At 44.8% G+C, this 22,437-nt stretch overlaps 1 protein-coding gene and 1 long non-coding RNA gene across 6 annotated transcripts in view; one reads left to right on the forward strand and one right to left on the reverse strand.

The window, feature by feature from the left end:
* Positions 1-17,773, forward strand: part of SHROOM3 (shroom family member 3) — a 313,272-nt gene extending 295,499 nt beyond the window's left edge. For all 5 annotated transcript variants that reach the window (XM_079920714.1, XM_079920716.1, XM_079920715.1 and 2 more), the window contains 3 exons: positions 914-1,064; positions 12,900-13,172; positions 17,194-17,773. In XM_079920714.1, coding sequence (XP_079776840.1) covers positions 914-1,064; positions 12,900-13,172; positions 17,194-17,559 — 790 coding nt within the window. In that variant the 3' untranslated portion in view covers positions 17,560-17,773. The remainder of the gene's footprint in view (positions 1-913; positions 1,065-12,899; positions 13,173-17,193) is intronic.
* On the reverse strand, positions 9,502-17,880 carry LOC307186056. The gene is made up of 4 exons (XR_013828242.1): positions 17,769-17,880; positions 13,919-14,076; positions 12,854-12,989; positions 9,502-9,793 (listed from the first exon to the last, which is right to left on the reverse strand). It is a non-coding gene; the product is annotated as an uncharacterized lncRNA (long non-coding RNA).
* Positions 17,881-22,437: the final 4,557 nt, after the last annotated feature.

The following is a 22,437-nucleotide window of genomic DNA, read 5'->3' on the forward strand; positions in this document are numbered from 1 at the left end:
GTGAGGCAGTGAATATATGTTGGGGGGGGGGGACTATATCAGAAGACCTTTTCCCCATCTTTTCAATTAACTGGATTAATATGACTGTATTGTTTAGAGGAATAACCCCAGCAAGCGGAAAACTAGTAAAAACACCTTTTTGGTGGTTCTTTATTCCATAGTAAAATGATGGTCTAGATGTTAAACAATGTCACAAGATTACCTCTCCTAGAGAACCTAATTATGTCCATAGAGTCATCTATTCAGTGAGTAGGGCTTTATCTATAGAGTATGAAAGGCGGCTTGACTATAGTAAAACAAAGAGCATAGTTATTCAGGTTCCCAACTTCTAGTTTGTTCTCCAGCCTTGAAATCCCCCTGCTGTGTAATCAGTGAGTAGATTTTACATCTTGGCATCCGTTCACTGTTGACCAGCAAGCTCCAAATTCCAGGCTTACATAGAGCCTCAGGCTTACATGAAAAGGAAAATGGGTAGGTGTCCAAACAACAATTACAGTAGACATCAGAAACATTATGGGCAACATGGAGGAGTAGGAAATAATTAACCTAAAACCTGAGATTTGTGCAGCACCTTGAAAATACTTTCACAGTGACTAAGTCGAGGCTCCCTGTTGTCTTTCTGTGAAACAGGGAGTCAGTATCATTCACAAAAGGAGAAACATGCAGAGAGGTTAAATGTCCGTAGTCCTGACTCCCACTCCCCTTCCCAATATTGCCCTTGGTGGTTTTCCATCCCGAGTATGCTGGCTTCAAGAGCCCCACACGTTAGTAGGCAGTCACTAGTAAATACCTATTAGTCCATCGTAACTTCTGGGAAGATACTGAATATAATTTTTTTACACATTTCCGAATGGACAAACATATGGTGAAATTAAGCTGCGTGTGGCTGTACTTTTTGTTCTTTCTGACCCAGGAGTGAAGACAAGGAAGCAGCAGGCATGTTGGTCAACTGTCCTGTCTACTACAGTGTGTCTGCTCCCAAGGCCGAGCTTCTGAACAAAATCAAAGCTATGCCAGAGGAGGTGAATGAGGAAGAGGAGCCGGCAGACATCAACGAAAAGAAGGTAAGGAAAGAAATGGGGGGCACAAACCCATGTCCCCTGCATCGGCAGGCGGACTCTCAACCACTGCGCCACCAGGGAAGCCCTGCCAGGACATCTTTAACTGAACATTTTACAGTTTTTTGTTGTTTTGTTTTTTGCACGTAGACGTACCCTGCCCTACAGTAGCAGTGTGGCAAACTACTTGTTGCTTTTTCCTCCCCGTCTTAATTTTACTTTTTAACTGCTTTTTCATCACTTTATTATCACCCTCCCACTCTGAGGATTATGTGGCAAGAAGTATTTTTAGCCTGAGAACACGAAGGAATAAGAGGATTAGTCCTCACAGGAAATGACAGTAGGTACCATTTGTCAAGCATTTCTTAATCCCGGATGTGGGCTATAGTTTTTTTTACTTAGTGCCTTATTACCTTCTTTACACAAAACTGCTCTGACACGAATATTGTCACATTTTACGCTGAAGTAATCAGAGTGAGCCAGGACAAGAGGAGAAGGAGGGGACACTCAAGACAAAGGGAACAGCGTGGGAGAAGAGGTAGTTGTGTGAAAAAACAGGGAGAGCGCATGTGTATTGAAGAAAGATACTTCTAGGAGGTCTGATATTTGGGAATGTATTATAAAATAAATTCTCATGATTAAATTAGAAATTACCAAATTTAGAGAATAACAAAGAAAGGCCATGAATGGCAGGAGACAAGGCTGGGGGGATCCACGGGGGCAGGTCATGGAGGTCACGTGGGGCTTTGTCTGAAATGCCAAAGAGTTTGGATTTTACCGTGTGGTAGTGGAGAACCCTATGAGATTTTTTGTTTTAAGCAACTACAGGTTTATTAACGTGTAATAGAATTTGTGTGTCACTTGCATTTACATATCTGATCTGGAAAGAGAGAAAATATGCAGGCTTTAATTGATGTTGTTGAAGGCATCTATTAATATATTCAGTGTGAAGTTGAAAATGCAGTTCTCTTCCCTAAAGCTTGTTAGTTCTCTAACAAGCTTTTATTTTCCCTAAGGATGGTTTTAAAACATGATGCTTGGGGCTTCCCTGGTGGCACAGTGGTTGAGAGTCCGCCTGCCGATGCAGGGGACACGGGTTCGTGCCCCAGTCTGGGGGGATCCCACGTGCCGCGGAGCGGCTGGGCCCATGAGCCATGGCCGCTGAGCCTGCGCGTCCGGAGCCTGTGCTCTGCAATGGGAGAGGCCACAACAGTGAGAGTCCCGCGTACCGCAAAAAAAAAAAAAAAAAAAAAATGATGCTTGGTCAAGATGGTTCTAAGGCAGAGTGTAGCCTTCTACCAACTTCTGCAAAGTAATAATTTGTTGCCTAATGTTTAAAGTTAGTAAACCTAAGATGTATTTCTACGCGTGAAACTAAGAGTGAATGGAAACTAGAATCCTGATTAATATTTTGAAACTAGCATTTCCAATCAGTTCTACTTTAATATACTTTTTATTTATATATCCTAGATGATGAATTGTAATATTCCAAGTAAATATAAGTATTACTTAAAATATAAAACAATCACTCTCTGAACTTCTGACATACATAAAATCTAAAGACTGTTTAATACTTAGGGCTTTCAATTCTTTGGCTAAACCCTGCCATATCTATTGGGCAAAAATCTGCTTAACCAGATCTCATGATTCTCTATTCTGAAGGCCAAAAGGCTTTGGCTTAGAGACTTAGTGGAATATTTCAAAAGGCAAAAAAATCTGTTATTCCTCAGAACTGGCTTTCCCCAAGAGATCATTAGTGACCCTCAGCTGCCTATTTCCGTCGCTCTTGCTTTATTCTTAAAGTTTTCCTCTGGTCTGTCTTCTTTTCAGCCTGAAAAACTTCCTTTAGCATTTCTTTTTTGAAAAGAAAGCAGCATTTGTCTGCTGGTGACAAATTCTTTTAGTTTTCTTCATCTAAGAATGTCTATATTCTGTTGTCATTTCTAAAGCATTTTTACTAGATATGGAATTCTGGGTTGACTATTCTTTTTCTTTTAGCAGTTTAAAAATGTCCCACTTCTTGCTTCCATGGTTTCTGATGAGAAACGCACAGCCGTTGAATATTTGTTCCTCCTATATGCAATGTGTTGCTTTTCTCTGGCTGCTCTCAAATTTTTTATCTTTGATTTTCAGCAGTTTGGTTATGATATGTATGGGCCTAACTTTCTTTGATTTATCCTGTTGGGGTTTACTAAGCTTCTTGATTTCTGTAAACTTATGTCTTTCACTAAATTCAGAATGTTTTTAGCCAGTATGTCTTCAAATACTTTTTTACGTGCTAATCTCTTTCTCTCCTTTTGGGACTCCAGTGACACAAATGTTAGATCTTTTGATATTGTCCTGCAAATTTCTGAAACTTTGCTCATTTTTTTTTAGGGCTTTTTTATTTTTGATTATTTATTTATTTTGGCTGCGTTGGGTCTTTGTTGTTGCACGCGGGCTTTCTCTAGTTGCGGCGAGCGGGGGCTACTCTTCATTGTGGTGCACGGGCTTCTCACTGCGGTGGCTCCTCTTGTTGCGGAGCACGGGCTCTAGGCACGCGGGCTTCAGTAGTTGTGGCTCGCAGGCCCTAGGGTGCGCAGTCTTCAGTAGTTGTGGCATGTGGGCTCTAGGGTGCTCGGGCTCAGTAGTTGTGGCGCACGGGCTTAGTTGCTCTGCAGCATGTGGGATCTTCCTAGACCGGGGCTCGAACCCGTGTCCCCTGCATTGGCAGGTGGATTCTTAACCACTGCGCCACCAGGTAAGTCCTGTTCATGTTTTTTAATGTTTTCTGTCAGTTCATTCAGATTGGATAATTTCTATTGATCTATCTTCAGTTTCACTGACTTTCCTGCCTCTATTCTGCCAGTGATTTTTTTTAAATTTTCAGATATTATAGTTTCCAGTTCTAAAATTTCCATTCATTTTTTTGTAGTGTCTGTCTGTTCATTTCAAGAGTGTTTACTTCCACCATGGAGCATAGCTACAAAAGCTATTTTAAAGGCTTTTATCATCCTGTTTGGGTTATCTCAGGGTTAGCACCTGTTGGTTGTCTTCCCCTGAGAGCTGTTCACATTTTACTGGTTCTCTTCATGCTGGGTAATATTGTACCTGAACATTTTGAGTGTTATGGTGTAAGTCTTGGGTTCTGTGAAAATCCTCTGAAGAAGGTTGATTTTTTGTTTTGTTTTAGCAGGCAGCCTAGTTAGGTTCAGGCTACAAGTTCTGTCCCACCTCTGGCTGTTGGTTCCAGTGTCAATTCAGTTTTCAGAGCCTCTGCTACCTTATATGTGACTGTCCTACACAGGCACCTTTCAGGGCTGAGCCTGGGACTTGGGTGAGTTGTTCTGTCACAGTTCAGTTCTCAAAGCCGTTGCCGTGCTTCTTTGGGTCTGTCCCACATACGTGCAGCTTGAGGGTGAGCCCGGACCTAAGGCAGTTCAGACACCGAATTAGGGGGTCTCCTTTTCCTGCTCTCTCCTGTCCAGTATTCCACCTGACCCGCCCCCACCCCACTCCCAGCTCCCAGCGGCCCCTTTACCTGGGCCTCTGGCTAGAAATAGGACAAGTTCTTGTGGTGTCACGGCAGCCTGCACGGCCGTGCCGTTCTGCATAGCTGGGACTATCCTCAGTAGAGAAAAATAGTGCGGATTCCCCTCACACTCTTCGGTCCATGGGGTCGTTGTCCCCGTTCCTCTGGACAGAAAGAAGGGTGTTCTCTTGGGGTGTTAAGTGCCTCTGCCACCACTGCACCGTGCACTCTGCAAGGAGAGTCACTTTGGGGGGCAGGGCTGGGAAAGGGGGGGGGAAGGAGAGAGGGAAGAGGAAGAAACAGGATTCCCCCACCTGCTTTACCTCACCGAAAGCAGCATTTTTGCTGCCACGCCCTCTGTGCAGTTCAGCATTGAGGCTATTTCCAGGGCAGAACCAGAACATGAAAGGGGGAGAAGCAGGAAACTCACCCCTGTTCTGGGTCGTACTTCAGGCGTGGCTCCCCTCCCCGGCGCACGGCCACAGCTAACGTTGCAGAGCCCTCTTCAGGGTCCAGGGGTGTTCGCTGTAGGAGGGAGGGGAGAGAGGCTGGCGTGGGCTCCCGCCATCTGGCCACCATCAGTCCCTCTCCCGGGGGTTTACCAGTGGGGAGGGAGATGCGGCGGATTTACATTTAGGGAAGCTGTGCACGCAGCGAGACGGGGGGGGGGGGGGGGGGGGGGGGGGGGGGGGTAGTTGGGAGGGAGGTACAGCCGCCTGGGCCGGGAAGCGACGAGGCGGGCCTAAGGGAGCTGCGGTAGGAGCAGTGAGAAACAGATGGATTTAGGTTTTTTTTTTTAAAGGAAGCGAAAGAGACAGAATCCGGTAGCAGATTGGACACGGAGCATGGGAGAGAGGAAGGAGGAGGGCTGGCTCCCGAGTTCCTGGCCTCGGTGACTGTGGTACCAGACATAGGAAAAACAAGGAGGTCGTTCGGGGAGGGAGGAGGATGTTTTGTCGAATTTAAAGAAATTTAATAACGTTTCTTGTATGTCAGAGATTCCTGTCGCCCAGAACCAAGAGACTGAACAACTCTCTGGTCACAAGCCTTCCCGAGAGGAAATGAGAACCACTCCTGACAGAGAATGTGCTAGAGAATATCTGAAGTGGCAGTCAGGCCCCCGCAGCCTTTCTGCTTTGATGGGTCCCACAACGTGGGATGCAGGTTTTCTCAGGACAGAAACTGCCCCTGACTTCTCTAGGGGGTGAAATGCAGCTAAAGAAAACAGTCACATGCTGCTGCCTGGGTCCTCACACTCAATGTCTTTATCTAGTCCCAGTTTTTACCAGCGGAGCCTGAACTCCACTCTGGCCCCAAACCCTAGCCACGCGGCTAAGGGTCCTGAATTACTCTGTTGAGATCAAGACAGGCCATCAGTCGAGAGAGGCCAGCTGTGTGTGTAGTGATGTTACTGGCAACCCTGTGAGCACAAGTCCTCCCAGAAGACAAAGCAGTGTTGGGGGGGGGGGGCGGGTTGGGTATGTTCCCCTGGGGCATCTACCCAGATGACTGGTGTGCGTTCTTCCAGGTGTTGCCTCATCTTAATAACAACTTGGATGTGTATAATACTTTTGTAATTTCCAGAGTGCTCGCACACGCTTTATCTTAGCTGAGCCTCACAACACTCCTCTGAGCCATTTTAATGTAGCGATCAGAAGCCTGAACCCTGCAGCCGGAGGACCTGGATTTAAAGCCCGGTGCTGCCGCTTTCTAGCTGCCTGGGCTTGGGCAAGTGACAGAACCTCCATCCGCTTCCCTTTCCTCATCCGCAAAAGGGGGATAGTAACGGTACCCGTCTCATCGGGTTGCTGTGAGCAGTAAGTGAACAGGAAAACACCTAAATAGTGCCTGGCACAGACAGAGAGCGCTGTAACTAAACATTATTATTAGTTTTAGGCAGGCATTAGGATGCCCTTGCAGTGGATGAGAAAACAGACACAAAAGGTCAGGGGACTGGCCTGACGGTGAGCTTTCTGTCAGCTGGGTCTCCTGACTCCTGGTCCAGTGTTCGTTGGAGCTGGTGCTGGAGCAGGGAGGAGGTGGGACAGGACCCAGCAAGATTTCTGCATGCAGATGGTGGGGTGCGAGGGAGGATCTGTTAAGCCATGTTTACAGAGAGAACGCTTATAAGTAGCAGCTCACGTAGGGTGAGTTAACAGTTTCTGCCAGATAAGAAGTGGATACATGGCAATAATTTTGCAAATTAATTAGCTCCTGAGAGACTAATAAGTTAGTTATTTTTTTAAATCGAAACACCTCTTCTCTCTCCCCATTGAATTCTATGGGTGTAAGTTGGTAGTTTTTTCGTGTTTTTTTTTTTTAAGAGATCTGCCTGACATAGAAATGGCTGTTTAACACAGCGAACTTTCCCTTGCTGCCTTCAGTTACTCACATCCCTCTTAACTACATTTTAAAATCCAAATCTCCATATTTTAAGGGCTTGGTAAATGTGAAAAATTCAAATACCATCCAAACGTACAAGCTTTGAGCCAGGAGGGACTGGTGTGACTGCTCAGTAATACTGGTATTAGCAGATACGCCGAGCCGTGATGTATGACGTTTACAGCCCAGCCAACAAGCTTTCGGAAGTCAGAATGCCGCGAAATGTATATTGGTCCTTCCCACAGAAACCTCCCTGTATCACCCCTAGACATTTTCACCTTATTCTGTCCTTTCCTTGTCCCCTGAAGCCCAGAGTACACATCAGCGCCTGTACAGACAGGCTTCTGGTTCTTCTGCCACTGTTGATGTCTTTGAAAACCAAAACAGAGCAGGTGCCAGGCGCTGACCCCACGGTCCTGGGAGCGCACAAGGCCCACTGCACCTGCACACCTCGTATCAAGGGGGTAACAGCCAGCGCATGCTGAGGAAAGAGACAGCAAGCATCCAAACTAAAAGCAGCTCCTCATTTCTGAAAAAGATGGCAGAGTAGAAGGATGAGCTCACCTCCTCTCACGGAAACACCAGAATCACAACCAACTGCTGAACAACCATCGGCGAAGAAGACTGGCACCTACAAAAAAAGATACTTTACGTTCAAAGACAAGAAGCCACAACAACATGGTAGGAGGGGCGCTTTCGCGACATAATCAAATCCTATACCCACTGTGTGGGGGACCCACAAACTGGAAAATAATTATATCGCAGAGGTTCTCCCGTAAGAGTGAGAGTCCTGAGCCCCACGTCAGGCTCCCCGGCCTGAGGGCCTGGTATCGGGAGGAGGAACCCCCAGAGCATTTGGCTTTGAAAGCCAGCAGGGCTCGTGTGCAGGAGCTCCACAAGACTGGGGGAAACAGAGACTCCCCACTTGGAGGGTGCACATAAGGTTTCACGTACACTGGGACACAAAACAAAGCAGTCACTCCACAGGAGCCTGGGCTGGATCTACCTACGAATCTTAGAGGGTCTCCTGGGCGGCAGGGGTCAGCTGTGGCTCACTGCGGGCAGCAAGGACACTGGTGGCAGCGGTCCAAGAGAATAATGATCGGCCTGAGCTCTCTGGGAGGTCGCCATTTTGGCATCAAGACCTGGTGCTACCGAACAGTCTACAGCCTCCAGTGCTGGAACACCTCAGGCCAAACAAGCAGCAGGAAAGGAACACAGCCCCATCCACCAGCAGCTAGGCGGCCCAAATGTGTAGTGAGCTCACAGCCACCCCTACACGCCCCTTGACATGGCCCTGACCCAGCTCCCCCCACCAGTGGGCAGGCACCAGTCCCTCCCGCCAGCAAGCCTGCACAAGCCCCAGGACCAACCTCATCCACCAGACGGCAGACACCAGAAGCAAGAGGAGTTATGATCCTGCAGCCAGTGGGAAGGAGACCACAGATAACAGAAAATTAGACAAAATGAGATGGCAGAGAACTATGTTCCAGACAAGGGAACAAGATAAAAAAAAACCCACAGGAACAACTAAATGAAGTGGAGATAGGCAACCTGCCTGAAAAAGAATTCAGAGTAATGATATCAAAGATGATTCAAAATTTCAGAAAAAGAGGAGGCACAGATCAAGATGAGACAAGAGACGTTTAACAAAGAGCTAGAAGATTTAAAGAACAAAGAAACAGAGACGAACAATACAATAACTGGAATGAAGAATACACCAAATGGAATCAATAGCAGAATAACTGAGGCAGAAGAATGAATAAGTGTGCTGAAAAACAGAATGGTGGAAATCACTGCGGCTGAAGAGAATAAAGAAAAAATGAAAAGAAATGAGGACAGCCTCAGAGACGTCTGGGACAACATTAAACAAACCAACATTTGCATTATTTGGGTCCCAGAAGGAGAAGGGAGAAAGGGCCTGAGAAAATATTTGAAGAGATGATAGCTGAAAACTTCCCTGACATGAGAAAGGAAGCACTCAAGTCCAGGAAGAGCAGAGAGTCCCATAGAAGATAAATGCAAAGAAGAACATGCTCAGACACATATTAATCAAACTGACAAAAAAAGACAAAGGAAAAAATACTAAAAGCAACAAATAACATACAGGGGAATCCCCATAACATTATCTGCTGATCTTTCAGCAGAAACTGCAGGCCAGAAGGGAGTGGCATGATATATTTAAGGTGATGAAAGGGAAGAACCTACAACCGAAAATACTCTACCCAGCAAGGCTCTCATCCAGATTTGACGGAGAAATCAAAAGCTTTACAGACAAGCAAAAGCTAAGAGAATTCAGTACCACCAAACCAGCTTTACAACAAATCCTAAAGGAACTTCTCTAGGCAGTAAAGAAAAGGCCACAACTAGAACCAAGAAAATTATGAATGGGAAAGCTCGCGGTATGTAAAGGCAAACATAAAGGTAGGAAATCATCCACACACAAATATGATATCAAAACCAGCAATCGTGAGGAGAGTACAAATGCAGGATATCGGAAATGCATTTCAAATTAAAAGACCAGCAACTTAAAACAGTCTTGCACATATATAGACTGCCACATCAAAACCTCATGGGAACCACAAACCAAAAATCTACAGTAGATACACACACAGAAAAGAAAAGCAATCCAAACACAACACTAAAGATAGATATCAAATCACAAGAGAACAAAAGAGGAAGGGAAGAAAAAAGATCTTCAAAAACAAATCCAAAACAATTAACAAAAGGGCAATAAGAACATACATGTTGATAATTACCTTAAATGTAAATGGATTCGATGCTCCAACCAAAAGACGTAGACTGGAACGAAATAATGCCATTTGCAGCAACATAGATGGACCTAGAGATTATCATACTAAGTGAAGTAAGTCAGACAGAGAGACAAATATCATATGATATCACTCATATGTGGAATCTAAGTTTTAAAAAATGAAACAAATGAACTTATTTACAGAACAGAAACAGACTGACAGATATTGAAAACAAACTTATGGTGACCAAAGGGGAAAAGTGGGGGGAAGGGATAAATCAGGAACTTGGGATTAACATATACACAGTACTATATATAAAATAGATAAGCAACAAGGACCTACTGGTATAGCACTGGGAAATCTACTCAATATTCTGTGATAAACTATATGAGAAAAGAATCTAAAAAAGAATGAATATATGTATAACTGAACTACTTTGCCATATACCTGAAACTAACACACCACTGTAAATCCACTATACTCCAATAAAATTAAAACGAAAAACCAAAAAAACCCAACAGGGTCTCCAGAGGAAAGACTGAATGGGCTAGACTCTGAACCTGATGGCTGTTCAGCTGTGTCAAATTCTTGGACCCGTCCTTACCCATCAAACCCTGCTCGCCTGGTGGCTGCCCTTCCAGCACTGCTGACCCATAACCTTTAATTAAAGCCAGGACTTGGACATTTCAAGGATATTATGAACCCCTAGATTGAAGGAGCCTGAGAAAATTAGTGCACCGAGTTCAGTGGAAACTCAGAGGAAGAGTTCTCCCCCCTCTTCACCACTCACCCCATGTGAGGACAGACTTACCTTTACTGGTTTAAGCTCATTTGCAAATTAAAAATCATCACATCTATTTCTTAAAATGCCAGCTACTGAGAGCCATAATGAGGATTTTTTAGAATGGAGTTCCTTCCAGAAATGACACAATATTAGTTTCAAAAGAAGTCGTATTTATAGGAATAACGGAAAACATGAAGCTGTTGCTTTCTTTTCTTTCTACTCTTTGGTTTTTTAAATCCTTTTGTAGAAAGTATACTAATTAAGATATGAGGTTGAAATGGATCTCGAAACGTTGGAATAAGCAGAAGGCCTTTTCCTGAGGTTGAAGTGATAAGAATGTTGTTGCTTAGTTAACTAGCTCTTGGATTTGGCATAACCTGTTTTCTATAAGAAAGTACCCTCTGGTAACATTGAGAGTGGCAAGCCTAGGAAATGCAAGCTACGAGGCTTAAAAACTCCTGGGCTGACTTCACGTAGATGTCAGTCTCTCTCATCGTCTATCTGAAAGACAGGAATGGTGACATTTGACTTGTGGAACCCTGTCCAGCAGGGATATTGGGAGATGTAACAGCAAGTACTATTTATTTTCCCTCCTTCTCTCCATTCCAGTATCCCTGTCATTCTCTTCATAGGAACAGAGAGCACAGTGCAAGATCGTCACCCCCGCTGGGCATTTTTCTGGAGGTATCTAGCAGGCTATTTTGCAGGCAAATACCATAGCTGCCAGCCAGAATTGTTGTTTAGAAAATGATGAGTTTTCCAGGGGAATATAAGGAAAATTAAACAATATTCTCTCCCACCTGCATTTTTCTGAGCTCAGACTCTTCAGTTAAGGAATAATATATACTGTACATTTTTTTCCACTATTAAAATTGTCTTTTGTATCCACTTTGTCTTAACTGCTTGTAGAAAGCCAAAGATTATAACCCATAATGAGTCGGTGCAGCAGATGGGAATGTTTTAAGCCCCCTTCAGTCTCTGGGATTAGGCGAGTTGAGAAGACAGTAAGATGTCACCATTAAAGCCAGAACTTGAACATTTCAAGGACATTGGGAACCTTGCTTAGTTGAAGTACCTCTGGTAGTCCAGCTCCAAGGTGGGGGCAGATGGTGGAGAAATAAATATTTTCCTTATCATTGTGATTATTGTATTCTCTGGTGCACATGTTGAAACAGTACACAAAGCTGTCAGTACCCTTCAGTTTGGTTATTCAAAAATATTTTTTCCCTTTTTTTCTTCCTTCCTTTAAAATGAAGATTTACTTCAACGTAGAAATTGTGACCCTTTGTTTTCTTCCAACTGAATTCACACAGCTTGGGTTTATGTACACACACACACACACACACACACACAAATTTTGAGCTGGAACCTTGTTAGTGGTAAAGAAGTAGGTTTTAATCAAAAAAAGATGATGTTCTTTTTCCATATGGCTGCCTCAGGCGAAGAGAAAAATGACTAAAGAGCCATGGAGTCTAATTTCTTTTGCAACAAAGTAAGAGTAGATGCTTCATACAAATGAAGTCAGAGTTGAAGCCACTAAGACCTTTGCTTCGTTCCTTCAGTTAAGCACACTGGGTATTTGTGTAATCCTGTTTCACAGTATGGAGGTTTGTAAGTAAGGTGGCAGATTACATAGCCCTGCTCACTGGAGACAGTGGGTGCAGGACAGAACAAGGGACTGAATTCTGAAGAAAGGTCTCATGAATATTTACAATGGTTGTACAAGGGTGGCCCCAAAGTCAGGCTGCCTGAGTTCACGGCAGCCCCACCCACCAGCGTAGGTGTCTTAGCCTCACTTCCCCTCCCTAAGTCGAAGTTTCCTCGGCCAGCGCACTATGCAGCTGAAGTAGTATCTACTACGAGACAGCTGGGAAGACCAGGTGAGGTAATCCACGGACTTCCTCGCAGTGTTCGGCTCGTGGTATTTCCTCCACGAATGGTATCTGTGACTAATACTCAGCTCTGTGATCTTAGGCAATTCCCTAATTCCTTTGACTCTTGTCTGCTCCACTTGCTAAACAAGAATATTTACCCTGCCTGCCTACGGTATTGTTGTGAGCATCAAATGAGAACACGTATTGAAAAGACTTTTAAAAGTAAGTAGTTAACAAACCAGTTGGGAAGAGAGCGCTGTACACAGCACGACACAACTGGAAAACATTCCGAGGCAATGTGTAATCACGCATTGGCCTGTGAGGACTGAACAGGTTCAGAGAAGGCAGTTGTAGACATTCAGGGAAAGGAAGGAAGACTGTGGCCTTATGTTGGGGGCGGTCCACGCAGAGTGGAGGGGGGCCTCCAGCTGAGCCTCGAAGACGAGACAGGAAGGATGCAGCTGGGAGAAGTGGATCCTGCCCTCACTTACCAGTCAGCTGGCTAAGTTTTGCTATGCGTCTCCCCTCTCGTTCCAGGCCGAGTTGATTGGAAGCCTCACCCACAAGCTTGAGACCCTCCAGGAAGCCAAGGGGAGCCTGCTGATGGACATCAAGCTCAATAACGCCCTGGGGGAAGAGGTAGAGGCCTGGATCAGTGAGCTCTGCAAGCCCAATGAGATCGACAAGTACAAGATGTTCATCGGGGACTTGGACAAGGTGGTGAACCTGCTGCTCTCCCTCTCGGGACGCCTGGCCCGCGTGGAGAACGTCCTCAGCGGCCTTGGTGAAGACGCCAGTAACGAGGAAAGGGTAGGCCGCCTAACAATTCCGCTCAACACTTTACCTGCCCGAGCCCATGTACCCAGAGAAGCATGATTAGACAGGAGCCTTTCTAGAGACGGTCACCATCTCTCCGGGGCAGGGAGAGACCCCAACGTACAGGGAACAGAGGAGAAGGATCTTGCACGCCAAGATGTCGTGCTGACCCCTCAGCCTCAGGGATACTTAGGAAAGTTAAAAATGTGGGTGCCAGAGTTTCTTTCCTTCCTTTTTATCCCAGAAAAAGGAAAGGTAAAAGCATGATGGGGGTTGACATTGAAAAAAGGGAGAGGGACGACACAACTGTTCGGGATGAGGACAGGGCTCCCGGGAATCTGCAGGCGAGGGGCCACGGGCACTTGGTGAAGATGCACCCGCTGTGTCCGTGGCAGCCCTTACCGGAATAACTGGTAGTGACAGCGGTGGCGATCCCAGATAGAATCTAAGTCCTCCCTCTGGGTCAGACGCTGTGGGCTTAGACACACTGTAGGTGCAGTCTCATAGAATCCTCACGACAGGCCAGTAGGCAGCAGCGCCAGGACAGGAGGAGTCCTGCTGCAGCCCCCAAGCGTTATTCACCTCACTGAACTTAATTCCAGAGCTACAGAGCATTCTTCCTGTGCTCCTCTGTACAGCAAATATTTACTGAGTATCCGGTGCATGCCACTTTATGATCTAGGCGCTTAGGATACTCTGAACAAAGCAGTCAGATCCCCACCCTCGTGGAACAAACTTACCAAGGGAGGTCAGGTGATCAACGTAGTTATTTTTCATATATGTGCCGAGGTGATGAGCACTGCAGCCGTCAAGTGGTTCCTTTGCTTTCTGGCTCCTTCTAGCTACAGCTCTCTCTTTCAGTGCTGTCAGGGATTTCCCAATTATTTCTCCGAATGTACTGCATTAAAAGGAAAGATGTCTCTTGTCAGATTTTTAAAGGACTGAAAGAAGTCTAGGCGGTAAGCATTTAGGAATGTGACTCAGCACCCAGGAACTTTCTGCAGCCCCTTTCCCGGCGAGTGCCCTCCTCGTGTAAATGTTCAGGGCCTTCACTTCCTCACCTACAAACTGTCTGACTGTGTTTGCCTCAAAAGTGTTGTCCTTTCCACCTTCCTTTCATCCAGAAAGCAGCTAACAAGAACCTGTCAGATGCCAGGTGCCCCGCGTGCTAGGGCTGAACGCTGCCTAAAAACAGGCCCGCCTTCAAGGAACTCAGCAGTTAGTGAGGAAAACCAACGTAACCAGTGTAGAAGCGGCAATTGTATTTAGTATGCTGCAGCACAGCGATAAACTCAGAGCCGTGAGAGCACCTCTCATGCGGTGTGGTGTGGTCAGGAAGGACTTCACACAAGTGCCGCTTGAATGGAGTCTAGGGGACTTTCTTAATTCCAGGTGGGCTGAGAGGGAAAGGGCTTTACCATTTAGGAGGAATGTCATGGACAAAGTCCAGACAGACCATGGCGTGTTTAAGAATTGGCTTACATGTGGTTGGTATGTCTAGAGCAGAGTGCTTCCTTGATTTACTTGTTTTTAAGGGAGACCAACAAGGGATAATGAAGCCACTGTTCCCCCAGGGCTAGCATCAGTGGGGAAGCCATCACTACCTCTGGACCTGGAGCAGCACGAGGAAGGGGCCCTTATCAGAACTCTAGCTGTAGCTGACCTGCGGCACCGAGGCCTTGGTGAAAAGTTGTAGCCACCACCCCCTGGCAAGGAGGGAGCCAGGGATAAAGGCCTCAATTTCTTCTCTCTCCCAGCTTCCAGCCTCCTGCCCATGACTGCCACTGGCCAAAACCAGCAGCCAGCAGGGTGCAGCTTCCCTAGACATAGAGCAGGGCAGAGGAGGGTGGATCTGAAGGGGTAAACAGTATCCAGTGCAGAAAATAATCACAAAGACCTAAGGGTCGTACTTTAGACTTTAGCCTGTAGGCCTGGAGAGCCATGAACTAATTTCGTGACATAATCAGCCTGGGGAGGGGTGAGAATGATGTTACAGTTGGGAGGCTTATTGTAATGGTCTAGCAAGATGGGTTTAGGCTGTTAATTTGGGCCATTGTCATGGAGATAGAGAATAGGGAGTGACTTAGAGAATGAGTTTGAATTAGCAGGGCGTGTTAGATGAGGGGAAGGATAGAACAGAAGGTAATTCCAAGTCTCCTGTTCGGTCGCTTGGGTGGATGCCACAGGTATCTGAGATAAGCAATACTGGAGCAGTTCTTACGGGAAGATAAGTTGAATCCAATTCTGGAACCACTCAGCACTTAAATGCACGTACACGCTCTCAAGTACATATAAGTGCTTGCTCACCTGCAAGATACATCTGTATTAGTTGTTATGATTATTAGTCTTTGTTAAATAAAAGTGTAAATAGGAATAAGGAAAGGAAGAATAAATGGTTCAGTAAATGCCAGATTCAGGATTATAGTTACCAATGAGGGGAGGAGGGGCATCGGGAGAACTATATATAACGCTTCAACTGAATATTTTGTTTTTAAACTGAAGCAAATATGAAACATGTTCAAGCTAAGATTTGGCACTGTTGATGATGGGCACACAGATCTTATACCATTCTCTGTACAATACTGATGTTTAAAATATTTCATAATTTTTTAAAGGTGAGGAAGAGGTTCTCACTTTTTAACTTACTTCCCTACAGTATTTTGAAGCATGTCTTCATTGCAAATTCAGTCCCTAAGGGTTTCTTTTTTAGGTGTGTTTTTCTGATTAGGAGAAGGAAGCCTATGAAAATGGAGATATTTGTAAGATTAACCTATTAACTTTGCACTTTTCCTCTAGGCGTTATTAGGTAAGATATGACAGGCCAGTTCAAGGGGAGTTTAGGGCAGAGACACATGAGCCTTTCATAACCCTACCTAAGCTAATCTGTGTTGAGATATATATCTAAATATTCTTATTTCTTGATTAATTTCCACTTTAAAGTTTCTCATTCACTTTAGCCTGAAGAGTCTGGTTAAATGTAAAATTTAAAAAAATTTTAATGACATTATATGTCAGCGTGTTGAGTAAAAGGCCACATTACAGACTTCTATAAGGTCTGAAGATAATACGCTGTCTTCCCATTGGGTCTGTATGAGAAACTCTCAGAATGTGAAATTGCCATCATTGCCAAATAGAATTTCTCTCATGTTAGATTCAGAGGCCGGAAAAATGGAAACTGATTTTTTCGGAGATGGTAAATATGATGTTCCCATTGTTGATTATGGATTGGGGCAGAGGTTCTCAAACTTTAACTGCAAAGAATCGCCCGAAAGGCTCCTTCAACCACAGACCCCTAAGCCCCACACCTCCAGAACTTTTGATTCAGTAGGTGGAAGGGGGCCTGAAATTTTGCATTTCTAACAAATCCCCGGGAGATGCTGCTGGTACCCACTTTGAGAACCACTATAAAATGGAAATACTTGTAAACACTCAAGGTACCTTGATGACTGGCTTTTTTTCCCTTCAGTTGTTTAACTGTGGTAAACTACATATAAGATTTGCCATCGTAACCATTTTTAGCTGTACAGTTCAGTAGTATTAACTATATTAACATTGTTGTGTAACAGATCTCCAGAACTTTCTCATCTTGCGAAACTGAAACTCTATACCCACTGAAACAGCAACTCCCCCTCCTTTCTCCCCTCCCCCAGAGCCTAGCAACCACCATTCTGCTTCGTGTCTCTATGACTGTAGACTATTCTAAGGACCTCATATAAATGGAATCCTGATTGTTCTTCTAAGTCTAGAAGCCTTAAAGTAAAGCCAATACCCCAGCCAATTTTAACATAATCTCTCAAATTAAAGCTGCCACATGACTATAAGTTAGAGAACCATATATCTGCAACATAAGGGTAATGAACTGATTTTCAAATGACTGAGTCTCCTTACTTCAGATCGACAATCAAAATAGAAACTTAGACACTGCACCATCCTGAAAAAGGTCTCTCTGCGGGCAGTTCGGTTCTTTTCCCCGTTCTGCTGGCCCTTTGCTGATCTGCTTGTTTCGCCCTGGCAGAGCTCTCTCAATGAGAAGAGGAAGGTCCTGGCTGCGCAGCATGAGGACGCCCGGGAGCTCAAGGAGAATGTGGACCGGAGGCAGCGCGTGGTGCTGGACATCCTGGCCCATTACCTTTCCAAGGAGCAACTCCAGGATTACCAGCATTTTGTGAAAATGAAGTCGACACTCCTCATCGAGCAGCGGGAGCTGGACGACAAGATCAAGCTGGGCCAGGAGCAGGTCAAGTGTCTGCTGGAGAGCCTTCCCTCGGATTTCGTGCCCAAGGCAGGGGCCCTGGCTCTGCCCCCAGGCCTCGCCGGTGACGTGACTGCCGTGGGAGGGTGGACTGTCAGTATTTTTCCAACAGTAACCTCTCCACTTTAACCTCTTCTCCAGGACCCAACGAAAAGCCCACCCCTTCTCTCAACACTATTTAATCTGAAAAACGTTTCAATACAAGCCAGCCTTTAAACTCTATGGGTTATGGGGGTTTTTCTGGATAAAAGAAAAAATTCCATCCAGGAAAAAGCCTGTCTTTTCCTTCTCACCCTTCATGATTGATCTTGAGAGCTTGAATGCTGCTGGGAACTTACCCCTTTCTGTTGTCACTTCGTGGTAGAAAGAAAATTAATGAAACTGTGCGAACTGATCGGAGGGTGTCTGTTTAGTTTTCCACAGGCTTGAGGCAACATGGATAAGTGCGTGTCACCCTCAGGAATGTACCCACAGTGGCCTTCCCTGCTTGTGGGCAGTGTATCCTGACGACAGGTACGCGTACTTAAGGGTCTGCAACATAAAGCCTTAAAGAGAAACACACACAGGAGAAAACTGTCAAACCTTGAACGTTGTTATTTATATTTTTAAAAATGAAAAAGATCATTGTTTGTGTGCTAACCACTTACTTGATTCTGTTTTGTGGTGGACGTAGACGGTTACATTTGAGCTTTGTATTTTGTGAGAACCTTAATGAAACGAAGAATTCCAAAGACAGTCACATTGAGTGTGGAGACTTTTTTCTTAAACTCTCAACAGTGAGTAGATCTTCAGTGCTTGTCTTAAGCTGAGTATGGGGGAGCCCCGGCTGCCACTGCTGCCAGTCTTCATCACTGTGCTCCCACAGCAGTCGGGAGCTCACACGCCTTCCCAGGAAGAAGGCTTTATGCAGCATGGCGAGCGTATCCTTTCCTAGTGCTTCCTATCATTATCACTGGGGTGGAGAGAAAGCTAAATTTTACTAACAAGGACAACTCTCCAACCTGTTGATAAGGAGGCCGGAACCCAAGTCAATTCAAAACTGAATTCATGCTGTCCTCCTATACGAGATTTGAGCTAAATACAACTTCTTTGGTGAGATATTTTAGCAGGCCGTTTTAATGATGCTTTTCAAAAAAGTTTCTTTTCCTAAAATGTCAAAACTTATCAACTACATTTTCACTGAAAACTCCCTCCTTAACCTCTGAAGACTGATTTTGCACTATTCTGCTTCAATAATAACATCTGAGAGGGTACTCGAGAGCCCAAGATGTAAATATTATTAAAATATAGAGAGTGGAAGATGGAAGGAGATGATGGGCCAGCGACCAGGCTATGTTGTCAGCTGCCGGAGATGGCAACAACCCAATACTTTAAGCAGGTGGTGAATCCCAGGCTGTGCTTTAGTTCTGTTGTTGTTTTTACATGTGTTGAATCCTCGGGGGTGGGGGGGGGGGGGTGGCCAACTGTGCTATTTGGGCTACAAGTACTATAGCAGCCAGTCCTAGAGAACTGGGAGAGTAAAGTTCTTAGCAGGGTATCAAATGCTCGTTTTTCTTAGTACATTTTAATTAATGAAAATTTTCTGGTTAAGAACTTCAAAAACGTAGTTTTGACCCCCAATACAGATGTATTTTGATGAACTTAGAATCACTAGGCCACCCACAGATTTCTCCTGAGCCGTCAGCAAAAGCCATTGCTTCATTCTCTGGAGGTTTTACACCGTCAGACTGCATTATAAGACGGCACCTTGGTTTCCCAGGAATGTTTTCAAAAGCTTCTCTCTTACATCTAGAGGTTCCATCTCCCAGGGAATCGGTAGAACCAGGGACAGCATTCAATAGCCACACTGCACGGTCATTTTGAAGTAAAGAAAAACAGTACCTCCAACTGACGTTTCATCAGACTTAGGCCAACACAGGAGCCTGAGATCAACTCCAATCGGTGTGTCTTGCTGATACTGAGTGGTTTCCCTGAGGTCAGAGCAGGTTGAAGCTAGCCAGCAAATGTCTGCAGCAGTTCTTAGTGAAGTTCCTCAGGGGATTCTGGGGCTCCCCATTCCCAACACTCTTCTAAATTATCCTTAAGGATCTGACTGGGAACGTTGTACACATTCAGTCCTTTTCATCACTTTTCTAATTTATACATGGCAAAGTAAGTGACCCCCCAGAGAAGAGCAGGTGATATACTGCGAGGCACCACAAGCACCTGAAAGCTATGATGCTCTGAGGATAGTTACCCCTTCTTTTGCTCCATTGAAATGTTGTTCTGTTATGTGAGATGAGTGAGGTACCGAGTAGGACTGTGAAATCTAATTCTCAGGCGGATGTGATATTTATCACAGGGCTTTTGACCTCTGTGCTCTGATGAGAAGAAATCACTAACCTAATTTTCATCGTTAACTTTAACTAGATAATAAGCCTATTCTTGATCCCTTTCCTATTTTGCATTCTTTCTCTACTATTAAAAAAAATTATTAAAAAAATCTTCCGTAGTAGAAGCCACCTTTTCCCTCCGAATGGCATTCTCAGCCAAAATCATGGGCACAGCGACCAGGAGCAAGTTGTTGGTCAGGATTGCAGGACACGCATTACGTCACCAGGAATGTCCGTTCAGTCAATAATCGTCCCTGTGGATATGATCCTTTCAGAGATACCACGTCCTGTGAGAAGTCAGGTGGGAGTGGGATGGCCTTGCTGACACTCAAGAATCCTTCAAAGTTCCAAGAAAGGACAATGTCCTACGGAGGCTTCCCACTTCCTGGGCCCCTGGAGAAGTGCCTGGGCTTGTTGCTACATGTTGTCTGACTCAGCCTTTTCTCATGCTGCTTTGCATCTTGTGGTGGCTGCTGGACCCCAGAGAATGCAGGGAGGGTCCACAGTCAACGCGTCTTGAGTTTCTCCCAGAGGCACTGTCGAAACCAAACATTTTTTTCCTTTGCTCCAGGGGATCATTTTATGATGATGAAAACCATCAACTGGTTTTCAGACTTGAAGATTAGCAAGTTTGGGTCAGCTCCCAAGAGTCTGTTGAAATGAGGAGTGAGGGCTTAACTGAGGTTCTTTGGGGCATATAAAGCAGAAACCAGGGACTTCCCTGGCGGTCCAGTGGTTAAGACTCCGCGCTTCCACTGCAGGGGGCACGCCTTCGATCCCTGGTCAGGGAACTAAGATCCGACATGCTGCAGGGCATGGCAAAAAAAAAAAAAAAAAAAAGATATTAAAGCAGAAACCAGCCTGGGAAATCCCAGTTTTCCTATTACTCCGTTGTTAATATCTGATCCAAAGTCACTTCTGAGTTTGATAGATCACAGTCATTCCTAATATGAGTTCTACCGCGAAGTTTGTTTCTTATTCAAGCATCTTTTATTAAAATATTGGGCTTTTTTTCTGGATAACTTGAAAAATGTTGGCTTTTTATTCTTATATGATTCCAAATTTCTCTCTTTAGTTTAATTTTCTATGATATTACTGGCTTTATTCTGTTACGTTGGAATTATTTTTCCTTTCTTAGAACAAAATGAGTTTTATTCACCTTACTGCTGGGAGGAAAAGGAAGAACTTGAGTGAGAAATAACTTCTCCATCTCCAGCAAGACGTGGCCAGGTGAATGTGAAGGGGCCTTTCTACACAGAAATAGATTATTGGGGCCAAGGTATTCACTGCTGCCTGAACTCTCTGGGACGAAGCATGGAATAAAATGATAAAGGCCATTGTGGTATCAGGGACACATGAACAGTGTTCTAGTTTATTCTTATTTCTAAGTGAAACCTTTTCTTAAGGGAGCTCATTCAGACACTAACTCAATCATGGTTTCTCAAAGTACAGTCAAGGTAGCATCTGCATCAGAGTAATGGGTACTTGTTATAAAAAGGCCAGTTGCTGGGACACAAACAAGTAGGCTGGGAATCTGCATCTTAACAAGTTCCCAGTTTATTCTGATGTACTCGAACATCCAAGAGCCTCTTACCCCTGTCGTTTGTACAGTTTTTATTGTTAGGATCACAGTTAGACTGGCATGAATGTATATCATAATAATCCCAGAAATTCAAAGCCCTGTCACATTTACTCTCATTAACTACCTTTTTATGAGTTAATACTGTCCCCACGATTAAATCATCCCCAAGGTTGTGATATGGGTTCCCCCCCAGCCCCCGCTCACTCTCTCCTAGATCTGTTTTAAATTTAAACAAACTAAGTACTTATTCAGGCTAAGTGCACTAATTATTTCTCCCCCAAAGGAATCAGCTTATCAAACAATGTCAGTAATCTGAACTGCTGCCGTGATACCTGTCCTCACCTGAAATCACGACTGACCTTTGCAGTGGGGACCGTACTCAGATTTCTGTGGCTTCATCACTAGTCTCGTGCTACCTATGGGTTAGAATTTCTCTTGGCTTGGATCTGACAGTCTAGGTAATGAAACAAAAATGTGTTCCTTTCCTTTGAGAAGTGAAAGGAGCCACCAACTGATTTTAAAAGCCTAAAATCAAAATTAGGCAGGAAAAAAGTTGTGGAGAAAGAAACTGGTTCCCTTAGTCCCGCCTCATTCTATAAATTCCTCTCAAATCTTCTGTAAGTGGAAAAGCAGCCGCATTTCTTGCTAAGACATCAGTATTGCTATCGCTTTACACAGTGGAAGTTTAGTATGAGAAATTATTGTATTCTGATAAACAAGTATCTATAGAATATAAGGAAATTCTGTATGATACCCTTGAGCTAAGGAAGAGTACCCAAGAAAAGATAAACTTGGAAAGGGCCGCCCTCACAAAGGCTGGGGTTCAGAGCTTTTTGGAGAACTCAGTTCACTGACAGCAGAGAATTTTGTTCTTTGCCCAGGCCAGAAGCCGGTCTGCAGTCCCTGGGCAAGCAGGAGGCAACCCAGAGCATAGACGTGCACAGGTAGTGGAGGCCTGCGGAGGGGCTGGCCGCTCAGCTCAGTGAAAACCCTCTGAGTCAGGTTATCTGCTAGGGGCCTGAGGGAAGAGGGTATTGGCAGAATGCCTTTGGG

Source organism: Stenella coeruleoalba (assembly GCF_951394435.1).
Source record: "Stenella coeruleoalba genome assembly, chromosome: 4".
NCBI classification, from domain to species: Eukaryota; Metazoa; Chordata; class Mammalia; order Artiodactyla; family Delphinidae; genus Stenella; species Stenella coeruleoalba.